Source organism: Eptatretus burgeri, chromosome 18, assembly GCF_056783735.1.
Source record: "Eptatretus burgeri isolate ZD-2024b chromosome 18, Ebu_testis_v1, whole genome shotgun sequence".
In the NCBI taxonomy this organism is placed as follows: domain Eukaryota; kingdom Metazoa; phylum Chordata; class Myxini; order Myxiniformes; family Myxinidae; genus Eptatretus; species Eptatretus burgeri.
The window spans coordinates 36,758,476-36,785,594 of record NC_140978.1 but is presented as its reverse complement, the minus strand read 5'-3'; the positions used below and the strand labels follow the sequence as shown (position 1 = coordinate 36,785,594).

Genomic DNA, 27,119 nt, shown 5'->3' with positions numbered 1-27,119 from the left:
TATATATATATGTATATATATATGTATATATATATATATATGTATATATATATGTATATATATATGTATATATATGTATGTATATATATATGTATATATATGTATGTATATATATATGTATATATATGTATGTATATATATGTATATATATATATATATATGTATATATATATATATATATGTATATATATATATATATATATATATATATATATATATATATATATATATATATATGTATATATATATATATATGTATATATATGTATATATATATATATATATATATATGTATATATATATATATATATATATATATATATATATGTATATATTTACATATATACTGTTGCGGGCCGGAGGTCCGGTGGCGAGAACGACCACTAGGTGGGGGAGGTTACGTCGATCCCCACCGGACTCTCCGGAATTGTGCGCCGTCGCTTGAATAACTTCGCGAGCCGGCGGGTCGTTTCACCGACCGTGGAACGCCAATATCTCGACCGTGTGGCATAGGGTTATTTTGTCTAGATCCAATGTACCTAAGTAACCACGCGGTCTCGGCTACCGGGGATCTACGCTCTCGGAACGCCTGGCCGAACCGGATTCACTCTACCGGCAGCGGTAAAATTACACCTACCGACTACCACTCTTCCACCCACCTTTCCGGCTCGGATGCAGTTGAGCGGGCCTGCCCAGGACATCCCGGCTACAATTGTCCGATTACCGGGGGTAAAACCCCGCCTAAACTCAGATCAGAACCATGCTGGACCAATTCAAGAAAGGACGGAAACGAACTGGGGACATTTCTACACTTGTTTATTTAAAATATAAAGACAAAGACACAAGGCAAGACTTATCGCGAATATACAAGAAATATTTACAATGATCCAAAAATCACATTCAGTTCTACCTACAAGACGGGCCCACACGCAGACACACACACACACACACACACAAATGAAAATATACTCAAGAGTTCTTTATTGGACCCTCGCAGCCGAGGAGAGAGACGAGCTGGGGGTCAGAGTCCAGCTGGGTACCTGTCCGTCAAAGGGGGTGCTCCGTGGTGCGGCACCTGACAATGGTCGTTGGTTTGGTCCCCGGTCACACGTGTGGTACTCGTGGTTCGTGGCGGAGCTCGGGTGGTGAATAGCGGGGTCCACGGAGGGCGGTCAGGGTCGCTTTTTCCTTTCCTTGTCGAGGGCCTGCATGGACACATTCGTCGCCTTCACGACCTTCTGCTCAACCCTCCCCTTCAAAAGAACTGCACGCTCAACAACAACCCTCAGAGCCCTATCCAAAACCTTGTCAGAAACCCGTGGAGAACCTCCTCCAAGACCCTTCTTCCTCACTCGACTCTCAACCACCACAACGCTGTCAAAAAAACCCCTCAAAACAACCTTTGTAACAACCCCTGCCTCAGAGAGTCCTTGGGAATTTATGGACCTCCCTCAACGGGGCGGGGCTCACTCGAACAGACGTCACTCCCCGCCCTGATGAGGCTCCTATGGGTTCGCCCTTTCTGGGTGGGGTTTCGTCCCCTGCAGGGAAACCCCACCCACTCTTCCACGTGGGTTCATACTTGTCGAGCAACAGTATCAATGTTGCAAAGGTCGTCGTGAAAGAGTTACAATGTTTGTGGAAGCCGAGAAACTGGAACCGCGAGATCCCGCCTCGGCACGTCAGGGTGCGAGAAGGCAGCCGGTTGGCGGTCGATCGTGACGGGGGATGGGATGGTTGTTAGATGGCTTGTTAGATGGCTTATTAGATGTACTAATCTAACTAAAATAAATCGCAATGGACGCCTTTGATTCTCCCATGAGACAAAAGGAAGGGGATCTGACTACACACATACTTAACGACATAACTGACTTTTGGGACATCTGTATGTTGAATGCATATGGTTTCCAGATCCGTAACAATACACACATATAATGAAATGGGATAGAATTAGAATGGCACTCGGTAGAGTGCATACCTTTACCTGGCTGAACAGTTTACGTTTTGTATCTCACTGACATGTCAGATCTGAATCTGGACCTTAACCAAAATATAATTGGCTTGTTCTTGTCACCTATCCAACTCATCCACCACGTGTTGTCATAGCCTGTCCACAACTTTTTGAAATATCATGCCATATATTGTTTTTGGCTCCATCTCTCAATGGTGAACAAGCACTTGGAAATAAAAAAAAATTCTAAGATGCAGATCCAAATTTTCACCAAAATCTAATCAATTTGTCCTTGTCACACACCCAACTTGTCCACCAAGTTTTGTCCGAATCCATCAACAACTTTTTGATATCGTGCCCACAAAGAAACAGATAGACAAACAGGGTTTTAACATAATCTCCGTCCACCTTCAATGGCAGAGGTAGCGATGCAGTTACTGCATGTGAAAAAAACATTTGTGTTTCATTGACTTTTTTTTTTCTCATTTCCAGGTGTCTCCTGTGACATCATAGTCACTACAAATGGCATCCATACAAGAAAAGGCGAAGTGTGTTGTCTGGTTCATAGAGACCAAATCGGCTACACAGGTTCAACATAGGTTCAGGACGACCTATGGAAGGCAGCCACCACCGACAAAAATGATTCATGAATGGCACGATAGGTTTATGGAGACTGGTAGTATCCTGCTGAGGAAGGGGGAAGGCCGGCCAAGCACAAGTGGTGAGGATGTTGAACACGTTCACGATTCGTTTGAGTGCAGTCCCCATAAGTTGATTTGGATTCAGATGAAGGTCTTGGGAAAGTCTGACAAAGCTTTAAGAACTATTCTTTCACATCCAGCAAACCAGTTTCATTTTGTTATTTATTTTATTTGGAGCTCAATTTGAAGTGTGTGTGTGTGTGTGTGTGTGTGTGTGTGTGTGTGTGTGTGTGTGTGTGTGTGTGTGTGTGTGTGTGTGTGTGTGTGTGTCTATATATATATTGAGCACTACGTACTGAAAATGTTGGACCCCGCCTATTCGTAGCTGATAAAATGCGACCTTCTGCATTTGCGGTCCTGTGCTTCACATATTCGCGGTTTTCATGGGCTTATTTGCGGTTTCAAGTTTTTTTATTTTATTTTATTTTTATTTTTAGAGTTTTCATGTTTTTTTTCACGTTTCTTCGTGGTTTTTCATGGGATTTTTGTCCCTGATGAATCATGAACCGCTTGGAACCTATCCCCCTTTTTCCCAATGGAACAATGCCCCCACATTCGCGACATTTTTCAGGAACGTATCCCCTGCGAAAATCGGGGTCCGACAGTATTCTATAACATGAACTTTCTTCCACAATTACTCATCATGGATGTTTATTTGCCTTTTTTTTTTTTTTGAAAAAACACTGTTGCTGCAGGAATGGCTGATATGCTGAAGGTCAAGCATGAAGTGGTCGACCATTCTTACAGAAATGGTGAGACTTTAGAGGGGAAGCAGGAGATATTTTGCAGTTTCATTCAAGTTGCATGCACCCAATGTCATTGTTTACGTGATGTTTTTGAGCTTATTTTTTATCTCCATGTTCCTTGCTGCACATCTTTTTGAAATCCTGGAGACTTTTTATTTACTTATTTATGTGCATTTATTTACAGGTTCCAAGGTTCATGGAAGAGCTGTCACAAATATTGCACTCGGATACACACAGACACCAAACAACTCAGTACTTGACTTCAAGCCAATTGTTCATACAAATCAGATGAAAGCTGTTAAAACCACACAAGATCTCCATCAGCCTCGTGTGTTGATTCTTCAAAGCGGCGTATCTTGTGAAATTCTCGAGTTTGTTTGGGAAAAAATTTTTCACAGAAGAGGTGGATTAAATGCTGATTTCAATTTATATTTCAAACAGATTCGGTGACATAATAATGATAACATTCGCTCTGAATCGGTGAGGTGAGAGGTTCGTTTCCAACCCTGCATGAGTTATCCAAAAGACTTGTTAAAAAAATATAAAAAAGTTGGCGCATGCTGCTTCCTTGCTTGACGCTCAGCATTTGTAGGATATAGCACGGACATACTCCGTGGGTTGGCATCCATGGGGGTGGGGGAGAAGATTTCTCCTTAATTACCCTGCTGACTGCAGAGAGAAAGGTGATGTGGGTTTTGGAACGATATATGGTCTCAGGCATTCATGAAACTTGTTTGAAGCGGTTTCCGGGGCATCTGTGAGGAGAATGTGCTCGTGATATATAGAATGCGGGAAATGGCTTGTCCAAAATATTGTAGAATACGTATGGGATTTTTAACGACACAATCGCAATGCAGATCTATAGATCTATAAACACGGACTTTAGACATTTAAACTAAACAGTATACAGTACTATGAAATAACTAGCTTTAACTATGGGAGGATCTAATTTGGACTCCTCAAAACCGTAACAGTATGTTGAACGTATGTTGGCTGTTTTATTCTCTCCTCCGAAAGGATTTGACTTGGGAAGGTGAAACTTTCAGCGATTGATAAGAGCACCCTGAAGTTGTGCTCGTGCAAGTTTCGTTTGATTCCATGAAGTTTTGAAAAAATTTTGCCCATCTTGGCATTTTCTTCCTTTGAGAGGAGGGTGGGTGAAATTGGAATTATCCGAGCAATATAACTACAAATGTAATATATTGCTACGGTTTCAGAATCCGGTCTGATGAATGCATCCACACATCCAGGTCCTCAGACAGTTATTTCCTTAAATGCATGTTCAGATTAACTCCATCCCCATGTCTAATGGGATCTTAAATGTGATGCATTGAGAAGGGTAAAGGATAGATCCCCTCTCTTATGGGAAGCTTTTTTCTTTACGATGGACACGTTCACCACATTTCTTTCACGAGCTCTGAAACCCGCCCTCACTTTCCCTCAGCAACATTCTTTCGCGAGCTCCGACGCCCGCCTTTTTTGAGAGCGCACGGGTCGTCATGGTAACCATGCACCAGTGGGGCGGGGTGAGCTTGGGGCGGAGACGGCCGGGAGATATAAAAACAAGCAAGAGGTACGTTCTAAGATAAAAGCATGAGGAGAAAAAGCGAAAGGAGAGGAAAAAGCAAAGGGCGAGAGAGGTGAGAAGAAAGCGGGTGTCTGACCAGCGCCAACAACGAGACAATTCGTCCTTCCCAGTGCTTGGGCAAGCGAGCATGTGATGCGCGTGTGGGTGTCTGACCAGCACCAACAACGAGACAATTCGTCCTTCCCAGTGCTTCGGCAAGCGAGCGTGTGGTGCGCGTGTGGGTGTGAGCAGCGCCGCCAAGTGAGGCACGGTTCGATCACCAACAACACTAGGGTCTAAACCCGCGACGGACGATCTCCGTGGCGTTCAAGGCTGCTCCGCAAGAGGATACTCGGCAAAGCTGGGTGCTGGCGACGGACGTGACACACACGCACGCATTTCAGGACGTTTTCGCTTCACGGACGACTTTCTGGTGAATAAAGGTATGTATCAGAAGAATGTGTTGCACGCTTGAAACAAGATCGCCCACAGGGTGAGTATTCTGCTACAGTATGAATAATCATAAAAATAAAATAAACCAATGTCACCCGCAGGGTGACCCGTATCTTGCCAAAAGGTGACCATGTGTGACTTCTTTAAGGTCACACTGAGGTGAACAGAGCTGCTATCCACCAGGAGCGACTCCTTGAGGAATATCTGCCTACGAGAGATTCCGATGAGAATCGTTCTACAGAGTAACCATGAAAAATATGCGTTTGCCTCATAACGTCACCAAATGACGTCATAATGTCTCAAGCTTGACATATCGAGAAAGCACTCATTGAGGTGTTCAATTTGAGGTACTACACGATATGGTTCCTAAAACTTGAAAATTTGACCTTGGGGTCAAATATGTTTGACCTTAGGCGCTAACCATGAAGGGCAAGGCCAATCGCCACAAAAATTAATCAGCTGAGCGCCAGACCATGAACTATATTCCCATGAAGTTTGAAGACGATCCGATCAAAATTACTCAAAAAATAAGGGTTTCGTCGACTCCCTTAATTTGCGACAAAGTGACCTTGACCTTTGACCTTCAAAATTTTGTGCACTGAAAGGGACCTCTATAGGCCTCTGATATGCGAAGTTACAAAAATTTCCAATGATAACTGTGCTCTGCAGAATTTTTTATACGTGATTACAGACAAAAAAATAAAAATACAAATAAAAAAAACATACAAGCTGACTAACATATCTTGCAAAAACTTCGTTTTGGCAAGATAATAATATCATGACCCCCTTGACCACTCCCTTGGGGAGTGGGTGCTTCGACTGTATATAATAAAAAGTTTATTGAGTATTTTTTGAAATTCACAGAGTATAATTGGTTTGAAAGATACATGGTGCAAACCCTAACTAACCCAACTCACTTACTTATTGGTTACTCTGTTTCCTCCCTTCCTCTCCTCATTCCTGTTTGTTCGCTCATTCCTTTGCCGATTGCATTTCGCTTCTGCCTCACTGCCACACTGTCAATTCATCACCTTATACCCTCCATTACCTTGTTCTCCCATGAGCTTCGACCTCATAAAGAAATCAATAAAATTGATCCGGCAAACGATTTTGCATTTTTAGGACAGATTTTGACTCGAGTTTCACAAACCATTTTGCCATGCCTGTGATTCAACTGAAGGTGGCAGAAATTTGGAATTTAACCATTCAATAACTCGCCTACTTTCCATGGAAAATACCATGGGATCTTTTAATGTCCACCAACAAGGATAAAAAAATTCCATGGTCCTCAAAAATGTCTGATTTTGAGGCCATTTCTCTCCACTTCTTAAACATGTTAAAGGTGTGAGGCAAGGCACTAGCCCAAAGGGGAGAGTCAGTACTCCATCGAGCTGTGGATGAAGGCCTTTTATTTGGTTTGACATTTGGACTTGCCAAGGAAAGTCTTTGCACGACAGCAGCTGGCTTTGGAAGTGAACTCCGATTGTGGGGTTTGCACAAGAAAGATCATGTTGGATGGTGAACCCCAAAAGTTTGAGACATCAAAATTCTTCAAAAGGTTTGTTAAGGAAGTCGATGAGAAGGTTCATCAGACAGTCTCTTTGGGGAAGCAGAGTGAGAGTGTGAGATTTGTCAGGATTGAAAGACTTATTCCAAACGTTGGACCAGATACTGATTCTATCAGGCTCTGGAAGAGGGAAGAGGCTGCTGCTTGCTTATCTGAAGGATAAGAGAAATATATTTCATCAGTGTGTATATATATATATATATATATATATATATATATATATATATATATATATATATATATATATATATATATATATATATATATATATATATATATGAGGGTTTTTCAGAAAACCAGAAAGATTGTTGAGGAAAAGGACTGGGCCCAAAACGCTTGTGGCATTTCAGCCTCAACAGATGAGAGGATCCCGTCGAGAGCCACATGGTAATTAAGAGAGTGGAGGATGTCAAAAAGCTTTGAGAGGTGGTGTTCTTGGATTCCATAAGCTGAGGATGTGTAGTGCAAAGCAGGGTGTCAGACTTTCAGATGTTTGAGATCTAAAAAGTTTATTGCTTGTGATTCAAACCCAGACTAGAGAGCTCAAAGGCGAGCTTTATACCCTGCAATTCTGTTTATACATTGCGTAAAAAAGTGACAGTCTTGTGTTGAGGTCGTGTACTTTAAGGATTGCACCTAACTAAAATAAGGCAGTGTCTGTGGATCTGTATGTCTGCTCTTAATGGAATCCAAAACGCTTGGCTGACCTCCACCAAATTTTGCAGTCGTGCTTGGGGTATCCAGGGTCAGGTCATGGTTATTAAATAAATCGCCCTGCCCCACGAGTGTGAGGAGACTACTTGTGATTTACACCTGTACATGTGGAACAGTGCAAGTGCTTGAATCGCTGATCTCTTCCGGTCTCAGGGAGGGGGAAGGGGAGTGTGGGGAAACTATACCAATTCTGAAAATAAATAAATATTCCTCTCACTCCTGGAAGGAGTGGGTATTGACTAATTTGCCAAATTAGAACATTGTCTTCCGTGGCTGTGGACATTGAGGGTTGGGGAGGGGGGGGATGGGGGGAGTGGTGGTTGATGTTTGTCTTCATCGCTGTTTGTCACCACAATACAGTATGTACATACCCTCACATTGTCAAATCAGATATCATGATTGACTCACCGGAATTAATTTGTATGAAAGCGGACTCACGGTGGAATTTCATCATCGTGTAATTAAACAACATTTTTTTTTTTGCAACAGTGAAATGATTTGTTGTATTTTTCGAATGACTAATCACAAGATCATATATAGTTACGTCGAAGTGCAATTGTTGTGTAGGGAAGGTTTTATAAAGAAGTATCCTCTTTGCAGGCATGGATGGGGTGCTGGGGATCAAAAATGAAGTTGTGGATTCTTCTTGTACAAAAGGTAATTATTTTCATACATCTAGCATATGCTTGATACGAGTCATTTTACTGTATGAACATTCAATTTGTAATTGTACCTTTTTATTGTTTTTAACTTTCTGTTCAATAACTATCATTTTTATCTCCACCCAACGTGGACGGAGGTTGTGTTTTCACTCCTGTCTGACTTGACTGACTGTTTGTTTGTGAGCAGGATGTCTTAAAAAAAAAAAAGTCATTAACGGATTTGGAAAAAACTTGGTGGACATGTTGGGTGGATGACAAGATTTAATTTACTCCATTTTGGTGAAGATTCGGATCAGAGAATTTTTAAGTGATGCTTCACCATTGAGAGAAAGAGCCGAAAACGATGTGAAGCACGATACCTCAAAAATTTATGAATGGATTCTGATGAAACTTGGTGGATAGGTTGGATGTCTGACATGGACTAATTGCTTCGATTTTGATGAAGATCTGGATATGGATCTCGATCCAGATACAAGAATTTATAATTGGCCTTGCTCCGAAGGGGAATGCGAGACTTGTGTGTGTGTGTGTGTGTGTGTGTGTGTGTGTGTGTGTGTTTGTCTGTCTGTCTTTGTATATGTACAGTATATGTTGGATTTAAAAGTGGTTTTCTCTGCACCTGCCTGCTTGTCTGATCAATGCAAAAACTTTAAACATATGAGGAACTCCCCATGGATAGCATCTTATTGATAACTCCGACATCGTAGGTCACATGGTATGGCAGCCACATTGGATTAAAGGAAAAAATATTGAACATCATTTTCTCCAAAACAGCTCAATGAAAAAAAAATTAAACTTGGCATATGTCATCAACTCCCCATGGGGTGATAACGATGACATCATCGGTGAAGTGGTATTCCAGCCCTAATTGGTTGAATTGAAATCTTTATCTGAAAAATCTGAAACTTCATATATCTGATCTATGATCGGATGTGAGTGAAAATTTAAATTTATGACGTTCATAACCCATGACGAGAAACCATGTGACATAATAGGGTGCATGGATGATACGGGTATATGGGCCACAATAGCAGTGGGCCATAATAGTAGCGTGTTCATTTCACACCACACGAGACGAGACTATGCACTCTACGAGTGTCCTCGTTTTTTTTCAGCAATTCTGGGGCCAAAAACGATATATGGCACGAGATTTCAAAAAGTTTTGGATGAGTTATGACAAAGCTTGGTGGATGAGTTGGGTAGGTGATGAGAACAAGCCAATTAGATATTTGTTAAGGTTCGTTTGCAGATCCAGCCTATCAGTGGGATAACTGTTCAGCCTGGCCTATCAGAGCTGAGTAAACTATTCAGGGTGGCAGAGGTATGCGCTCTACCGAGTGCTGTTCTGGTTTAGAAATGGGATACCTGAAGCACATTTTGGAGTCTTCTGTACAAAATGATGTCTACAGGGAGTCCTACATAGCGTGACCGAATCATTATTTTTCATCAAATGGTGAGGCCTCACTTAGAATATTGCCTATAGTTTGTCATCACATTTTTCGAAGGACATTGCTGCGATAGAGGAGGTTCAGCATAGAGTGACTCGATTGATTCTGGGCATAGTGAGACTAAGCTTTGAGGAGTGGCTGAAGGAGCCATGACTTTGTATATTTGAATGGAAGTGATTACGAGGGGATATGATGCAGATGTTTGCGATAATGAAGGATATAGATAAAAATTCAGCAGAATAGACAGTTACAGGACCAGTTGCCACAGCCTCCGATTAAAGAAGAGGAATTAGGACGGATGTTAAGGCAGGTGAGGACGGATGTGAAAATCAATGATGGATTTTATGACTGTGCTTATAATTGGAAGTAAACTCATGGCCTGGAGTTAAGACATCTGTTTTTACACCCTTTTTGTGCGGTGCAGTGCAATGCAGTGATGTTGGCTGACTTTCAAGTAGAATGAAGGTTACCGATAGCAAATGATTGGTTGAACAGAGCAGAGGGAGGATGTGTAAGAGTGGCAGAGCAGGATTTTGGAATACGAGGACTGATGCCATCCGGGCCCATCGCAGAATCAGAGTCCAAAGTTGCTGGAAACTTCCCCACCTTCTAATGTGAGAAAGTATCCAGGAGCAGATGGGTGTGCATGGATAAGGCAGGGACATGGATTGAGGGGATAGATACGTGAGGTTTGTCAGCCTTCTCACGAGCAGACACTGCTGTGGTTCCATTTGAAGTGGGGGAAAGGATGAAGGGGGAGCATACACCAGAGACAGACTTGCTGAGGTGCCACCAGATCTTTGATAGTGGAGACAGATTTGAGAGTTCAATCTTGATGTTGGCCAGATGTTGTTCTCTGACTCTCCTGAGAGTGGACACAGTTGTTGCGGGCTTTGTGGAGTGATCGAGATTACTTTTGCGAGGATTCGCCTTCCATGAAGAGAAGGCAGGTTAAGAAGAGTTGAATTATGATGTGCTGCATTGTGTGAAAGAGGTGATATTATGCCACCCTGATGCAAGAAGATGCACGTTACATGTTTATCTCAACACAAATTACATTGATGACAAGGGAATTGCTTCACATCGAATGAAATAACCTTTACACTTTGCATTTTGAGGCACTTATTTCAATCAGTACATCCAGTGCATTCCCATCGCAGACAGGTCGGTGGTTTATCTTTATTCTTCTGTCTCCTTTCTGGTCTTGCTCCTCTGCTCTTTCTGTGCTTTGTACCCCCCATGTTTCTGCAGGGCGCACACGGTCCACCATCAACCCCCCTCTGGTGAAATGACATAAATCTAGGATCACTGCCCACCTCCACTCATTTGTTCCTTTTTTTTCCAACCAGTGGAACCAACTTACACGTGCTCTTGAAACTCATTCTTCCCTCCAGGTCTTCAAGTTCACCACCATCTCAGATTATTCTCCATCCAAAACCATGATCTTCTCTCACCTTGTTAATCCTCACTGACCCCACCCCAATATCTCCTCCTTCAAATTTCCAGTTTTTCCTCCTGAGAGTTTCCTTCTGTATCCATCTTCTCCATCCTATGCATCCTTTCCCTCCGCCCATTCTTCCCCACACCCATTGTTTGTCAAAGTCTCCATATATGTTACCCTTTAACTCCACTGTTGGTGCCCCCCCCCCCATCTCTCTGCTGTTGATTTTGTTCTGTTACGTCCTGATCTATTCAGTGAACTAGCTTTCCATGAGCCTTGACTTTGTATGCAAAAAAAATAAAAATGGAAAGAGCCAATTTTTTTGCCTTTCTGTTACTAATCTGTTTTCCTTGGTCACTGGTCATCATTTATATTGGCTCACATTTGAGTCCATTGTGTTTGACATGAAGTAAACACACGATGTGTGTGGGAGTCGTACCTCATAACATTGTGCTGCTACTTCAGATTGTGTTTATGCGGAATCGTCATCAGGCCAAGTGGTCGGTCCTTGTACAGCTACCCTAGTGCAAACCAGCTGTGCAGATTCATCACAGATGACATAATCATCTTCTCTGTGCCATTTGGTTGGACAGGCCTTTTTTTTTTTAGACCAACTGTTAAACTCCCTTCAACCAAGTTGAGACATTTTTTTTCAAATCTAAGAAGCAGATTGATTGTTAAATTTGTTCACATTTTCCCCAACATGTAAATAAATGTGAAAGCCAAATGCGAACTGTGTAGCATCTTGATACTGTGTGACTGTCACTGCAGATTTGGCCACAGAGGTGAAAGTTGAACCTGAAGTGTCAAACTTTTCTTATTCACAAGGTACACCTCCGAGCATACATTCCACATGCCATTCTCCCTCGCAGATACGTGTTACAGCACTGTACTAGTTTAAGTTTCTATAAACCCATAAGCATTGCAAGTTGCGTGGCGCCGTCAAGCTCGCAAATTCCTCGGCATCAAAATTCCTCCCGCACCTGCAGCTGAGACTGAAACAGTGATTGGTCCTTGGGAAGAAATGTATGCATCACGTCACTGTTGTAGAATCATTTGATAAGTCTTCCCTGTTTTGGTTTCTGAGACTAGGTGAAATAATAAGTTATTAGTACTGCAAATGTGCATCCCAGCACGAATTTGGAACTTAGCCAGGGTGCAGCGATAACATGTCTCCTCTTTATGAAAGGATATTTAACGTCCACCAATGACCAGTTCTGGCAGATAGGATACCCGGCTTGATGGCCTTCCGATTACAGACGGCACACACATTGTGCTGCTACTTCAGATCTTCAGATCTTTGATCAGATGCCTCGCCCTGCATGCGAAACACCAGTTTGATGGTTTATAGCTGGGTCGGGAATCAAATCCGAACACCGCCCGGACGCGTCGGGAGACGAGCACTGGGGTGTTCCACTTTTGCAAAAGTAGTTGCTGGAATGAAGCACTATGTGCCTATCGATTCCACTAGTGAAGTTAGGTGATTGACCAAAGTTTGAAAATTTTCCTGCCTTGTTTGACCGCGGGCCGGCATTTTGAAATTTCAGGAAGAATCCATATTTTTGGAAATAATGTTGATTTTTGAATATTTTTAAAAATAAATTTCTTTGTGTTTAGATGGCCGAATGCACTTCAGTAGGCACCAGGATGATAGTAAATACCCGTAAATATTATTCACAACTTGTCCCAACATTTTGAGAAGAGGTTGCCATTTTGGAATTTCACTGAAAATCCCATATTTTGACAATTATTGCACGGCACATTGTTAGGCATTTACAGAATATGATTAGTAGCGTTTTCATACAGACATTATTCATGACAAATGAGAGCATGATCAATTAATTATGAGAACAATCAAATATGTTTTAAGTGACATATGACAACATAACAATCTAGCAAACAAGCAACCACACAGATATCTTATAGAGAACATATCGTTTGTTTTGTATAGTCTGGGTAAAGCTTCCAGTGCTCTTCCACGCACTGTAGCAATGCTTGACGTTTCTCATCATTGCACATATGAATAAAGTCAGACACTAGCTTAATTCCTCTTTCAGCTTGATCATTTATGACATGTAAAGAATTAGCACTTTCGCAAAATTTCCTGTAACTAGCGAACTTGTCCCACATAGCCACAGGAGCCCTGACCATTTGTCAGTCAAGGTTTATCTGAAAGTACACAGAGAATAAAAAATATATATATATTTCATTAGATGTACACAAAATATACGATGTTCACTGAATTTACAAAATGGCAACCCCTTCTCAAAATGTCGGGACAAGTTTGTGAATAATATTTACAGGTACTTACTATCATAATGGTGTCTACTGAAGTGCATTCGGCCATCTAAACACAGAGAAATATATTTTAAAAAATATTCAAAAATCAATATTATTTACAAAAATATGGATTTTTTCCTGAAATTTCAAAATGCCGGCCCGCGGTCAAAAAAGGCGGGAAAATTTGCAAACTTTGGTCAATCACCTAACTTCACGAGTGAAATCGATAGGCACATAGTGCTTCATTCCAGCAACTACTTTTGCAAAAGTGGAACACCCTAACGAGCACCGCCCGGACGCGTTGGGAGACGAGCACCGCCCGGACGTGTCGGAAGACGAGCACCGGACGCCGAGCTGTCCAGAGACAAATACTGCTCAAACACGTCTGGAGACAAACTACCGTTTGCACATAAACACCGCCCGGACTGTCCGGAGACAAACCCCGCCCGGATATTACCACTGTCCAGGCATAATGACCATCCAGAGATATATATATATATATATATATATATATATATATATATATATATATATATATATATATATATATGGAGGTAGTGCTGTTGGCAGCGAGAATTTGTGATGCTTTATGACACACACACACACACACACACACACACACACACACACACACACACACACACACACACACACACACACACACACACACACACACACACACACACACACACACACGTGCTGGGCCAATATCGGCAATTTTTTGGGAGTCAGCAGGTTTGGGTCAGTGTGATTACCGACTGCAGTATGTACTGTATACAACCCAGAAACCTTGAGTAGTTTTCACCGAAAAACGACGTTTCATTTATGTAGATGTTTCAGGGAGATGTTCACAAACATTAATCTTTAGCAACAGCTGCATGTGACGAGTGCAAAAAAATTTGCTCGCTAATTTAGAAAACAGGTTAATATGGCAAACGGCTCGGAAATTGGGCGCTCTGAAATATATTTTGCTTTGAAACTCACAAAGAGAAACATGTAACCTTTGTGAAGGAAATCCAATAACCAAATACTTTAGAAACAGTCGTGAGGACAATGGAAAACCTGATGGAACCTCCATAAGATATGGGATGAAACTTTGCCACCACGGCGTCCGTAACACGCATGGCATGTCCACACACCCATGTGTACCATGTCCGTACACATCCAAATATACCCATATGTACCATGTACCACCTTGTCGTAACTGTTGACTGTACATCCCGATCAGCACATGAACTGTACAGCTCGGTAAGTGGCTTAAGCACTAAAGCAAGCACTACAACGGAACGCCTGGCTTGGCAAGTGATTACCAATCGCCGCCGATAAAGGGGCTGTCACACCTTGACGTTTTTGCCAGCGTATGCCGACGTATGAAAAAATTGGCGAATACGCTGGCACACGTCGAATACCTTATGGGTAAGTTTTGTATACGTTAAGAGCACGCTGAAGCACGCTGACATACGTCGTAGCACGCCGAGCTCATCGACAAATTTTGTGTGCATGCTCAAAGTTTTCCGACGTATGCCAGCGTATGACTCACACGTTCTGCATACGCTGGCCATAAGTTGTAGGCACGTTATGCGATCGTTGACACATGTCGACACACGTTACTTGTAAGTTACTCATAAGTCGAAATACGTCGAGGTAATATCTAGCGTACCCGAAACTTATTTCTAACCTATGAGTAACGTGCTTTGAACCTATGTGTAACGTATCTCCAACGCATATTGACCTATGTAGATGTATTTGACGTCTTCTGGACGACCACAGAACTTACTGAACGTGTTTCTAACTTACAGCTACCGTATAATGGCGTATTGGCAGCGTTTAGGGGAATTGGTATATAAAAATGGGGTTCACAGGAGGAACCCGTCAGTGTTCCAGACTCCATGGTTTTTTTTTTGTTTGTTTGTTTTTTCTTCGGCATGACTGTGATGTTGACACTTCAATGTCTAGTGTGGTTATGATTTGAATCGTCGAGCGGCAGCCTTTTAATAGGCTACGCAACGTGATCGTCAGCGATACTCTGACGCACGCTATGCATAAGTTAGACTATCGTTGGGCATAAGTTGTGAATGCGACAACACGCTAAGCATTCGTTGGTATAAGTTATCTATAAGTTATCGAAACGTTCTGTGTACGTTACTAATACGTTATGCAAACGTCCAACTCATTAATATACGCCCAAAACTGAAAAAAATCAATAGTTCAGCGTATGCCAGCATTTTAGATAAATTTTGATACGTTGCCATATGCTGGCTAAATCGTCAAGGTGTGACAGGGGCTTAAAACTATGCACCTGGAAACGCCCAAGCAATGTCCAAATTGGACAAATGAACACTTTACCAGCGTCGGAACTTCTGCTGAGCTCAAATCTGGAGCTTAAAATTTGAAATTATTTTTCGTTTAAGAGATTCTCGATGTTATCGCATGTGCGGAAATGAATTAAAGCCACGAATGCTGGCATCTCCAGTCATTTATAACCATTGCAATATACCCAGCAATTCATTCATACCTCTGATGAACAGCCATTCGATAATATGAGTGAGGAAAGTGGAAAAAAAAAAACTTTATCATTAAGAAACTGTGGCGGCCTGTTCTAAGTCGAAGCATTGTTGAATAGGCTGAACAAAATGGCGGCTTAAGACCCTAGCGAGCTGACAGAGGGCTGTCTTGCCACCATCTTCATAAGACTTATTTTGTTGTTTTTTTGTGATGAGCACCTCCTAAATTATTTTCAAAAGGTGTGTTTAAATTTACCCAAACACCCAGTTTTCATTCATACACTCCTTTGGAGTTCCCTTACTTTGCAAGCAAAGTATGGCTCTGCTAGTTTTCATGGTTTTGGATTTATGGAGGACACACACACGCACTGACATTTATTATTATAATTGCACAAGATAATCAGAATTGATATTCCATTGGGGTCCATCGAGGATGATCAATCGTTCAGTAATGCAAACCATTAGCGACACAATTACAGTGCTGCACTTGGTTTGAGTTTGTAGTTCATCTGATCGGTGTTTTTATTGAGTGTTTCCGGGTTGTATTGCTTTTGCTGACATCTTTTGAACGTCTGTTTGTTTCTTTTTAATGCCGCGCACCACGAAGCAAAAAGCGAGGTGAAGCAATTGATTCACTTTGTCCCTGTGTGTCCACAAACGTTGGTCTATAATCGAGGAACAACTTGATTCTAATTAAATGTTATATTTTGAGCACGAATCAGAACATGACCGGAAAACGAACCTGTAGTTTAGCAGTACTTTGGCTCTGAATTTGTTGCAATCGCACATGCGCAGAGAGGAGTGAGATAATTATTTTACTCTCTGTCTGTCAGTCAAACAAAATTGAAAATCATTCCGAACAGGAAACTTTTTAGTGACGTCATAAAGAACACAAACAATAGGCACAAATAACTCATGTAACGTGTTAGATAAGGTGGTGTAAAAGATGCTGCAGGAACAGCGGTAAACTTCCAGAATATGTATTTTTACAACAAGGATACCACAATTTACGTCTCGGATGCATTCTTGAAAAGTGCGACTTAAATCGAAACGACTTGAATCAATTATTCCGATGAGAAATACAGTCCTGGGATTAGGCTGGGTGGTGGAACGTTGTAATTTTCACCTACGATATTCCCTTTTTGGCTTTAATAGAGATAATTTAAACACTCATTCTAACACATATTTTGACAAAAAAAATTGAAATAAAATTATTTTATTGAAGTGAATCCCTCAAACGATGCATGTTCCTTTTAACACCACTTCACTAATCTCTCCACGTACCCACGAAAGGTCAACCGTCTCTAATCCACCATCTCCTTCATGCTAATGTAATCTCTCATTTAGTTTAACTAATGCCAATCCTTTGTCTTTTGCCCCCATATGGGCACAAATTTACGAGTGCCCTACGTGGGTTCCAAACCTTCTCTTTATTTACTCTTCACTACTGGGATTCTCCTACAGAGAACCCAGCCATGTTCGCCACGCCTTTGCTTGAACTGCGGGACCTGCCACCTTCTGCATACGGGTCGCCCGTGTAGCCTTTCACACACCACTTGCACACACGAGCAGTCTCGCGGCCTTTCTCGCACCCACTCACACCATGGGATCTTCTCAACCCACACCATGGGATCTTCTCAACCCACACATGCTCATGAGCCGCCTCACGGCCTTTCGTACACCATTTACGCCCTCAGGCTACCTCGCGACCTTCACCACATCCACTCTCAAATGGCAGAACTTCCGTAACTTGCACTTGGAACCTCCCGCGGGGCTCCCGTAGCTACTCCAGCCATCTCCACTCGTGCCGGGTGCCCCGTCCGCACCGCTTGCGCCCTGCAATACACTGTGCCCCGCACCCTGGTTCCCTGGGACCATCGTCAAAATAAAACCCACTAACAATTTAAAATTCTCCAATCATCCGTGTAGGGGTGGCTCGCACTCACCCTGCACGATCCACACACACCCACCAGTATGTAGGAATAGTGTTAGATGGGTGATTTGTCTTATACCCTTCTGCAGATCTATGTCTCCTCACAATTATATCTTGGAGATTTCTATGGACAGTTCCTTGGACTTCATGGTAGAGTTTCTGCTCTTATATGCACTGTCAACTGTGGGACCTCGTATAGAAAGGTGGGTTTCTTTCTAAATTAAGTCCAATCAATTGAATTGGCCGCAGGTGGACTCCAATCAAGTTGTAGAGACATCTCAAGGATGATCAAAGGAAATTAGATGCACCTGAGCTCAATTTGGAGCATCATTGCAAAGGGGTGACATACACAGTGACTCAATACATTTCAGCTTTTCATTTTTATTTAAGTTGCAACAAAATTCTAAAAACGTGTTTTTGCTTTGTCAATTTGGTGTATTTTGTGTAGATTGGTGGAGATTAAAAATTTTTTTTAAACCATTTTAAATTCAAGCTGTAACACAACAAAATGTGAAAAGTCAAGGGGTGTGTACTTTTTGTACAGTGCCTTCAGACTGTTGGTAACAGCATATTCATTTAAGATAATAAAACTTCCCTCCTGTTGTGCTTGCAGACTTTTCCATAAAGGTGAAATCTGAACCAAAAGTTAATGATTTCCCGGTTTCACAAGGTACGTGTTCCAACACAAAAGCATTATTCAATGAACCAACATCCGTGTCAGGTCATTGTACTTCTGTGCAAATGATTTATCAGTTTCATGAAACGGTGCTGTCAAATCAAATCGCACCATTCTTCCATAACTGAATGAAAATAAATAGCATGTGCCTTGCATTTCAGTCATTTGGATCATATTTGGATTATTTAATTGATGCATGGATGATGGAGCTTCAAGAAAACCATTTTGTGACTCATTTGATTTTTCTAAAATGTTTGTGATCTGCTGCTCCACAGCTGGTGATGAAAAACGGATAAGAACTATCAGATTGCTCACTACCATGGTCTTCTTGGAGGGGTGGGGGGAGGGAAAATTATCGCTCACTGGAAGCAATGAATGTTTTCTTTGTTTGAGATTACATACATGGAACTATAAGCTCTCAAGCCATTTGTTTTTGTCCATGTGTCATGTTGTGCCAGGTGTGGCTGGGAAATCCATCAGCGAGTACACTTGCACCACGTGTCAAGAGGAGTTCTCAACTGAAGACCTTCTGCATCTTCACTTGGAGACTCATGATCAAAAACCGGAGCAGGAGAAGCACAAGTGCAACATCTGCCCCTACAGCTCAGATCGTAAGGACAATTTCATTTCACATTTGAGGATCCACACGGGCGAGCGCCCTTACACATGCTTGGTATGCGAGAAGGCGTTTTCTTCATCGTCGGCCTATCAAAACCACATCCGCATCCATACGGGAGAGCGCCCGTACAAGTGTACAATCTGCGGTAAAGCTTTTACGCAGTCGACGTCATGTCAGACGCACATGAGGATTCACACAGGTGAACGTCCATACAAGTGTGTTACGTGTGGGAAGACCTTTGCTAGTCCTGCGTCTTATCGGAAACACTTGAGAATCCACACAGGAGAGCGTCCGTACAAGTGCTCTTACTGTGAAAAGCAATTTCCTTCATCGTCAGACTGTCGGGTTCACATGAGGATTCACACGGGTGAACGTCCACATAAATGCACTTCCTGTGGTAAGACCTTTGCACATAAAACTGCGCATCAGAGACATATAAGAATCCATACCGGAGAGCGTCCCTACAAGTGCGAGTTTTGTAAAAAGGCTTTCTCTTGTTCATCGGATTTTCAGAGGCATGTGAGAACTCATACAGGAGAACGTCCATATAAATGCCCTTCTTGTGAAAAAAGTTTTATTCGATTGGCGCATTGTCAGGAACATATGAAAATTCATAGAAGAGAATATTTGTCTTGAGCTAGTTACTTTAAACTTTAAAGTGACACCCCATGAAAAAAACTTAACGGAAGAAGAACTTTGGTATATTCAATTCATGACACAAGCTGTTTGATATTCCATATCCAGTTGGAAATATTCTTTATTGAAATTTTTTTTTTTAATGAAAATAAATGTTGTGCGAGATAAATGGAAAATGTTCCCGGCTGGAAGTGGTCTAACTTCAACACATTGATAGTGACCGGAAGTGGTCTGATTCCAACACGCTGATAGTGACTGGAAGTGGTCTGATTCCAACATGCTGATAATGACTGGAATTGGTCAAACTCCAACACGCTGATAGTGACTGGAAGTGGTCTGATTTCAACACGTTGATGGTGACTGGAAGTGGTCTAACTCCAACACGATGATAGTGACTGGAAGTGGTCTAACTCCAACACGCTGATAGTGACTGGAAGTGGTCTGATTCCAACACGCTGATAGTGACTGGAAGTGGTCTGACTCCAACACGCTGATGGTGACTGTAAATGGTCTGATTCCAACATGCTGATGGTGACTGGAAGTGGTCTGATTCCAATACGTTGATGGTGACTGGAAGTGGTCTGATTCCATCACGCTAATGGTGACTGGAAGTGGTCTGATTCCAACACGCGTTGCTGGAAGTGGTCTGATTCCAACATGCTGATGGTGACTGGAAGTGGTCTGGTTTCAACACGTTGATGGTCACTGGAAGTGGTCTAACTCCACACGTTGATAGTGACTGGAAGTGGTCTAACTCCACACGTTGATAGTGACTGGAAGTGGTCTGATTTCAACACGTTGATGGTGATTGGAAGTGGTCTAACTTCAAAACGTTGATGTTGACTGGAAGTGGTCTGATTTCAACATGTTGATGGTGACTGGAAGTGGTCTAACTCCAACACGTTGATAGTGACTGGAAGTGGTCTGATTTCAACACGTTGATAGTGACTGGAAGTGGTCTGATTTCAACACATTGATGGTGACTGGAAGTGGTCTAACTCCAACACGTTGATAGTGACTGGAAGTGGTCTAACTCCAACACGTTGATAGTGACTGGAAGTGGTCTAACTCCAACACGTTGATAGTGACTGGAAGTGGTCTGATTTCAACACGTTGATGGTGACTGGAAGTGGTCTAACTCCAACACGTTGATAGTGACTGGAAGTGGTCTGATTTCAACACGTTGATGGTGACTGGAAGTGGTCTAACTCCAACACGTTGATAGTGACTGGAAGTGGTCTGATTTCAACACGTTGATGGTGACTGGAAGTGGTCTAACTCCAACACGTTGATAGTGACTGGAAGTGGTCTGATTTCAACACGTTGATGGTGACTGGAAGTGGTCTAACTCCAACACGTTGATAGTGACTGGAAGTGGTCTGATTTCAACACGTTGATGGTGACTGGTAGTGGTCTAACTCCAACACGTTGATAGTGACTGGAAGTGGTCTGATTTCAACACGTTGATGGTGACTGGAAGTGGTCTGACTCCAACACGCTGATAGTGACTGGGAGTGGTTGCGCCATTTTCAGAATAAGGGCATGATCACGGTCAAGACATGGTTGACGCTGTAAGCAATAAATTTACGTGTAAATTGTTTTTATGTTATCCGCTTATTAGATGGAGTGTATTTTTTGTAGTTTTGGGCAAAAAACGTTTTGCCTTTGAGTTGGATAATATAAAACAATATTGGAACTCGAATCTTTGAAATGTCTTTCCGTTGCTATGTCATTGTGGGGGTGCCCCTGATGATAATTCGATTTTTGTGATGGAGTTGTCAACAGCAGAATAACTCATTGTCCCATATCTCTCTATTTCAGTTTCCTAAATCAGAAATCGTGAATGATATGTCTTTGTTCAATAAATAGTTAGAACGGAAACTAGGTGACCGCTGTCTTTACCGTTACCTGTGTTGCGATATTATCAATTTAGTCCAAGAGCATTAGGTCAAAATAGGCCCTAACCTGGACATTTTTGGTAACAAGCTGATTTTTTCAGGATAGGTCCAGGAATGTGTGTAAAATAACATACTAAAAGTCCTCATGAATCCTCCTTGAGCGTTTTCCGCAATCCAAGATGGCGTCCAAAATGGCCGCCTCTTATGTTTTTCTCATAACTTTGCAAGCAGGTTTCCCCAAAACACACTTTAAATGTCTACATATATGTTTTGAAGTATGAGGAACTCATTAGAATACATCTTAAGAGATGCTGAAGCACGCAAGCTGTACATCCTAAAACACTATGGAGCTCAATCAACGGTGGTGTTTGATGGATATGGAAGCGCAACTTCGACAAAGGTAGCTGAGCAGAAACGAAGAGCTCAGAAGTGTACCTCTAGTGACATCATATTTGAAGATGATATGCCAACCACCACAACCCAAGCAGCTTTCTTAGCCAACGGCAACAATAAGGCGAGCTTATACAAACTCTATGTGACAAAATGCTCATGGCTGGAGTATGTGTCAAGCAGGCAGAAGCAGACGCCGACACCCTGATTGTCTCCACAGCACTAGCACTGGCAGAGTCAGAACATGTGCCAGTTGCTGTCGTTGGTACGGACACAGACTTACTGGTAATGCTAGTTGCTCGGGCAACCTCTTCCACAGATGTGTACATGCTATGCCGCAGTAATCCTGTCACGGTCTTCAACATTCATGAGATTCAGCATGCCATAGGGGACACAAGAAATCACTTGATGTTTCTTCATGCTGTGACGGGATGTGACACGGTCTCTGCGATCTATCGTCAGGGCAAGCGTAAAGCTTTCAACATGGTGCACAAGAAGCGGGACTACGACTTGCTGGATACCTTCACAAACAGTGGAAGCACCCATGACGAGGTGAAAAAAGCTGGGGAAGGCTTCATTCTTAAGCTTTATGGAGCCAGCAGTTTTGAATCTCTTGATGACTACCGTCACATCGCATACAAACGGGCAATCGGTCGCAGTTCCCCGAGTTCATCCTTTCAGCTAGAAAGTCTACCTCCAACTAGTGCTGCAGCAAAGCAACATTCATATCGCGCCTATCTTACCGTCCAGGAATGGATGGCTAACTCCTTATCTCCAACAGAATGGGGCTGGCGATTTCAGGACGGGACTCCTACCCCGGTAGAAACAGACATTGCTGTTGCACCCGACACTTTGCTGAACATGGTGGCATGTGGGTGTAAACCAGATGGTTGCAGAAGCATGACATGTAGCTGCAAGAAACTTGGGCTCTTTTGTACCTCAATGTGCAGTAAATGCAGTGGTCTCAATTGCAACAATACAGCACCAACTCTTATAGATGCCGACGATGATATTACCCCAACTTCAGAGGACATCAACATTGAAGATACAGCATCCGACGATGAAGACAATGACTGATGCAACTAGGTGTGTGCATGCGTAAGGTAGAGATTCATCTGAAACTTTTGAGGTTTGAATCTCTAGCATGATCTTGTTTTGAATGTCTTTGCCTCTTGAAACAGGCTAAAACAGCAGTGTGTTGATAAGTGGCGGACATTTTGAGCACCATTTGAATTTCAGAAAGAACTTCAGCGGTTTTATTGTTTCCTTTGTACTTCAAAGTATCTGAATGAGTTCCTTATTTCTCAAGACATAATATATTTAGAGATTTAAAGTGCATATTGAGGTAACTTAGTCACAGGGTCATGAGAAAAACAGGAAATTGCAACCATCTTTGGCGCCATTTTGGATTTTGGGACTAGTTCAAGTAGTTTTATTGGTATAGATATGCGTGTTTCAAATCTGCGAATAAGAATTTATCTAGATTCCTTGACTCCCATAACATATATAAAGACATTTTAGTGTGCTTTATTGGGTTACTTAGTTGCAGAGTTATGAGAAAACAACAACAGGAAAAGGGGCATTTCGGGCACCATTTTGAATTTCAGGATGAGCTCAAGTGTTTTTATTGGTAAATGCGTGTTTTTGAAAAATTCCCAATAAGTATATGATTCATTTCATTGAGTCGCAAAACATATATTAAGACATTTAAAGTGCGTGTTGAAGTACCTTGGTGTAAAACCTGAAACGGCAGCAATTTCAGACGCCATTTTGGATTTCTGAAAGAGCTTAAGCGGTTTTATTCGTTTTTGTGTGTTTCAAAATCTTCCGATATGTATTGTATTGAGTTCCTTATACTTCAAAACATATGTGTAGACATTTAAAATGTGTTATAGGTAAACCTACTTGCAAAGTTATGAGAAAAACAGGAAATGGTGGCCATTTTGGACACCATCTTGGATTGCGGAAAACGCTCAAGGAGGATTCGTGAGGACTTTTAGTATGTTATTTCACACACATTCCTGGACCTTTCCTGAAAAAATCAGCTTGTTACCAAAAATGTCCAGGTTAAACCCTAATGCTCTTGGACTAATTCCACCATCGATGGCACCATCGCCATTACAATAAATACTCGGATGCTCGGAATCCATTTTGGTTTGTCAAGGTCGAATGTCTTTCAACATGTTCATGAATCGGCTCGGTTAGTCGTCAAATTTCTCGTCTCACAAATTGCCGGTCTTTACTGTGGTCAAATTTACTGCTACGAGTTCATAGGTGTGATTAATTATAACATTTTTTGTGAGGAACTGGACTCAAACCGTTAATTGGAGCCATATTAGTGATCTGAAATTCAAAAAAAGTGGAATCGCTAAGTGCCCGTACGTCTCTTTCCCGTTACCCTCTTGTGTCTTTATCATGACCGAATGTTGGTAACGGTGAAGACACGTTGGTCATGGTAAAGACTGTTTGATGTAAAAATTATATTACATCCAAGTAAATTTCGTGGTTTAAGTTCCTTCATGTATTTGCGATGCCGGGTCATTAAAGTGTCGCTCGATTCCTGTATTGAGCGAGAGATGGGCTTACGGGGTTCCAAAACGGCCAACATTCCAACCTATGCATTGATTGAACATTTCGATCTCGACCAATCTTTTTATTTTTATTATTATTATTATGCTTATTATTATTTTTTAATTGTCAAGCTCTAATTATTATAGACTGGTGAGCTCACTTCACTGGTAAAGCTGTGTCTTTTGGGGTTTGACTGTTGACCCTTTTAAGGGGCTCTCTACGGGGTTCCGAGAATGCTAGACATTCAACGAGGCCGGACCTTTCCGGTGACCCTTTGTACCTCACAATCAACTCCCCTGGCAGATATGGCAGTCAAATTTGTCGTCATTGTTGGTGTTTTTGTCTTCTTCATGTTTGTTGCATAGCTCATTGTATATTGGGTTCAAAGTTTTGTGGTGGATTGTTGGTTTAGGATTGTTGAATTTTCATGGATTACGATTGTAATCAATTCTAGATTAGTTAAGATGTTGGATTTTCCCAGCAAAAATGATGGGGATCAGGGGTTGAAGAGCTGGCAGACAGGTATGGAGTATTCGTGTGTTCTGTTGAGTTGAGCCTCTGGCTGATCGATATGGAGTACACGTGTACGCTGTTGACTGCCTGGCTAATTGATATAAAGTACATGCATTGGCTGTTGACTGCCTGGCTGACTGTTATCCATCAGAAATTGAAACTGCTGAGACGTCATTTATTCAAAGTGTGTCCTTCGTGCAACTGGGCTGTTTGTATAAATTTCAAAAGCTGTACCGAGTGCAAGTCAAAGAGGGAATTATTACCGAATTATCGGTATTACATCAACTGTTGGGCCTTGTGGTTTTCCTGTCACTCTTTCGGACAATGCAGTGGACCAAATTTCTGTCCTTTGGTTGTCGACTCATTTGATGTTGAAAATGATGCTAATTATTCTAATTTACTACTTTGGTTAACTTGAAATGTATAGATTAACCAGACATCTAAGTCTTCATATGTAAGCCTACCTGTACGTGGGTTAGGGCATGAGGGCACATTTTATCCTTGAATTAAAAATGTCAAATTTACCTGTGTCCTGCTTCTCACCTTTGTATGTTTTCAGTATGCATCTTTCTTCAGCTGCAATTAGATGTTATTTACCTCTACCAACTGAAGGTAGGAGGCATGGGTAGGGGTGGGAAGATGGAGGGGTGGGGTTAGGTTAAGAGGAGGGAGGGTGAAGTGATGGGAGGAGGGACCCGGCATTGCTGGGCAATACCTGGTATCTTTGCAAATATAAAATATTCTACAAGTTATAAAAAAAAAACCTTTGCAAATCGAAAATATTCCACAAGAAGTCCACCATTTTGAGACCATTCTGGTCATGTGATCAGTATGACCTCCGCAATTTAACATCACGACCCTCCCCTAATGTTGCAACCCAAATTTGGTAGCATTCTAACTGGTGGGTCTCTAAGATTTTGGAAGGTATTTGCACGACCGTCATTTTAATACACTTTTTTTTATATCAATTAGCTGGCTCAGGTGATCAGCATAAATATAAAAAAATGACCGTTTTTACAGCCATTTTTCCCTGCTGTGCAGGGGTTGGCTTTTTCTTGAGGCAATGTTTTATGGCCGGATGCCCTTCCTGACGCCAACCCTGGTCGCCTCTTACGACACACAGGGATATGGTACACGTATTCTAACCGGGGCATACACCGGGACCAGTACACTGGTACTCATTTCACCGACCTCGGAAGGATGACAGGCTGAGTCAACTCCCTGGTGTTAATTCAGCAGCCAACGGGGCTTGAACTCAGGACCCTGGGATCCCAAGCCACCACCCTAACCACTAAGCCAACACCAGGCTTCTCAGGTGATCAGCATGGCCTCCGCAATTTAACATCAGGACCCTATCCGAATGTTGTCACCCAAATTTGGTAGTATTGTTACTGGTGGGTCTGGAGAAGAAGATTTTTGAAGGAATTTACACGATTTTCCCCAAAAAATTGACGGTCGGCCATTTTGACACACTTCCGGTCATGTAATCGGAATGCCCTGACCCTATTGTCAGGTCAGGTCAGGCCAGATTAGATCTGTGACTTGCTTACAGGTACTATGTAAACCTGCACCGACCTGTTTTATGGTCGGGTTGTTGGCGACTAAACCGCCTCCCCCACCAGTTTTCCTGGTGAGGAGGGTGTATGGGTATGAACACCCAGCAGGATTAAAAACAAAACCTGTCAAACGGCGGAGGAGCTCCTTGTGAGCCAACGGCCATCCATATCTAGTGCCCAACTCTGTCTGCAGATATGTTCTCTCAGTTGGGGTACTTTTCTGAGGAGGTTGGTGGCAGGATTTGCACTCCGGCCAGCGTAAAACACTTCATTCCACAAAACCCATTAATGCA

General features: G+C 42.1%; 2 protein-coding genes across 2 annotated transcripts in view; both read left to right on the top strand.

The window, feature by feature from the left end:
- Positions 1-25,794, top strand: part of LOC147008886 (uncharacterized) — a 73,499-nt gene extending 47,705 nt beyond the window's left edge. The window contains exons 8-13 of the mRNA XM_085863748.1: positions 2,465-2,672; positions 3,348-3,404; positions 8,300-8,356; positions 12,022-12,078; positions 18,581-18,637; positions 19,102-25,794. Of these exons, the coding sequence (XP_085719874.1) occupies positions 2,465-2,672; positions 3,348-3,404; positions 8,300-8,356; positions 12,022-12,078; positions 18,581-18,637; positions 19,102-19,898 (1,233 nt within the window). The 3' untranslated portion in view covers positions 19,899-25,794. The remainder of the gene's footprint in view (positions 1-2,464; positions 2,673-3,347; positions 3,405-8,299; positions 8,357-12,021; positions 12,079-18,580; positions 18,638-19,101) is intronic.
- Positions 19,180-27,119, top strand: part of DNAH12 (dynein axonemal heavy chain 12) — a 323,986-nt gene continuing 316,046 nt past the window's right edge. Inside the window, exon 1 of the mRNA XM_085863781.1 lies at positions 19,180-19,254. The gene's annotated coding sequence lies outside the window, so the exon portion shown is untranslated. The remainder of the gene's footprint in view (positions 19,255-27,119) is intronic.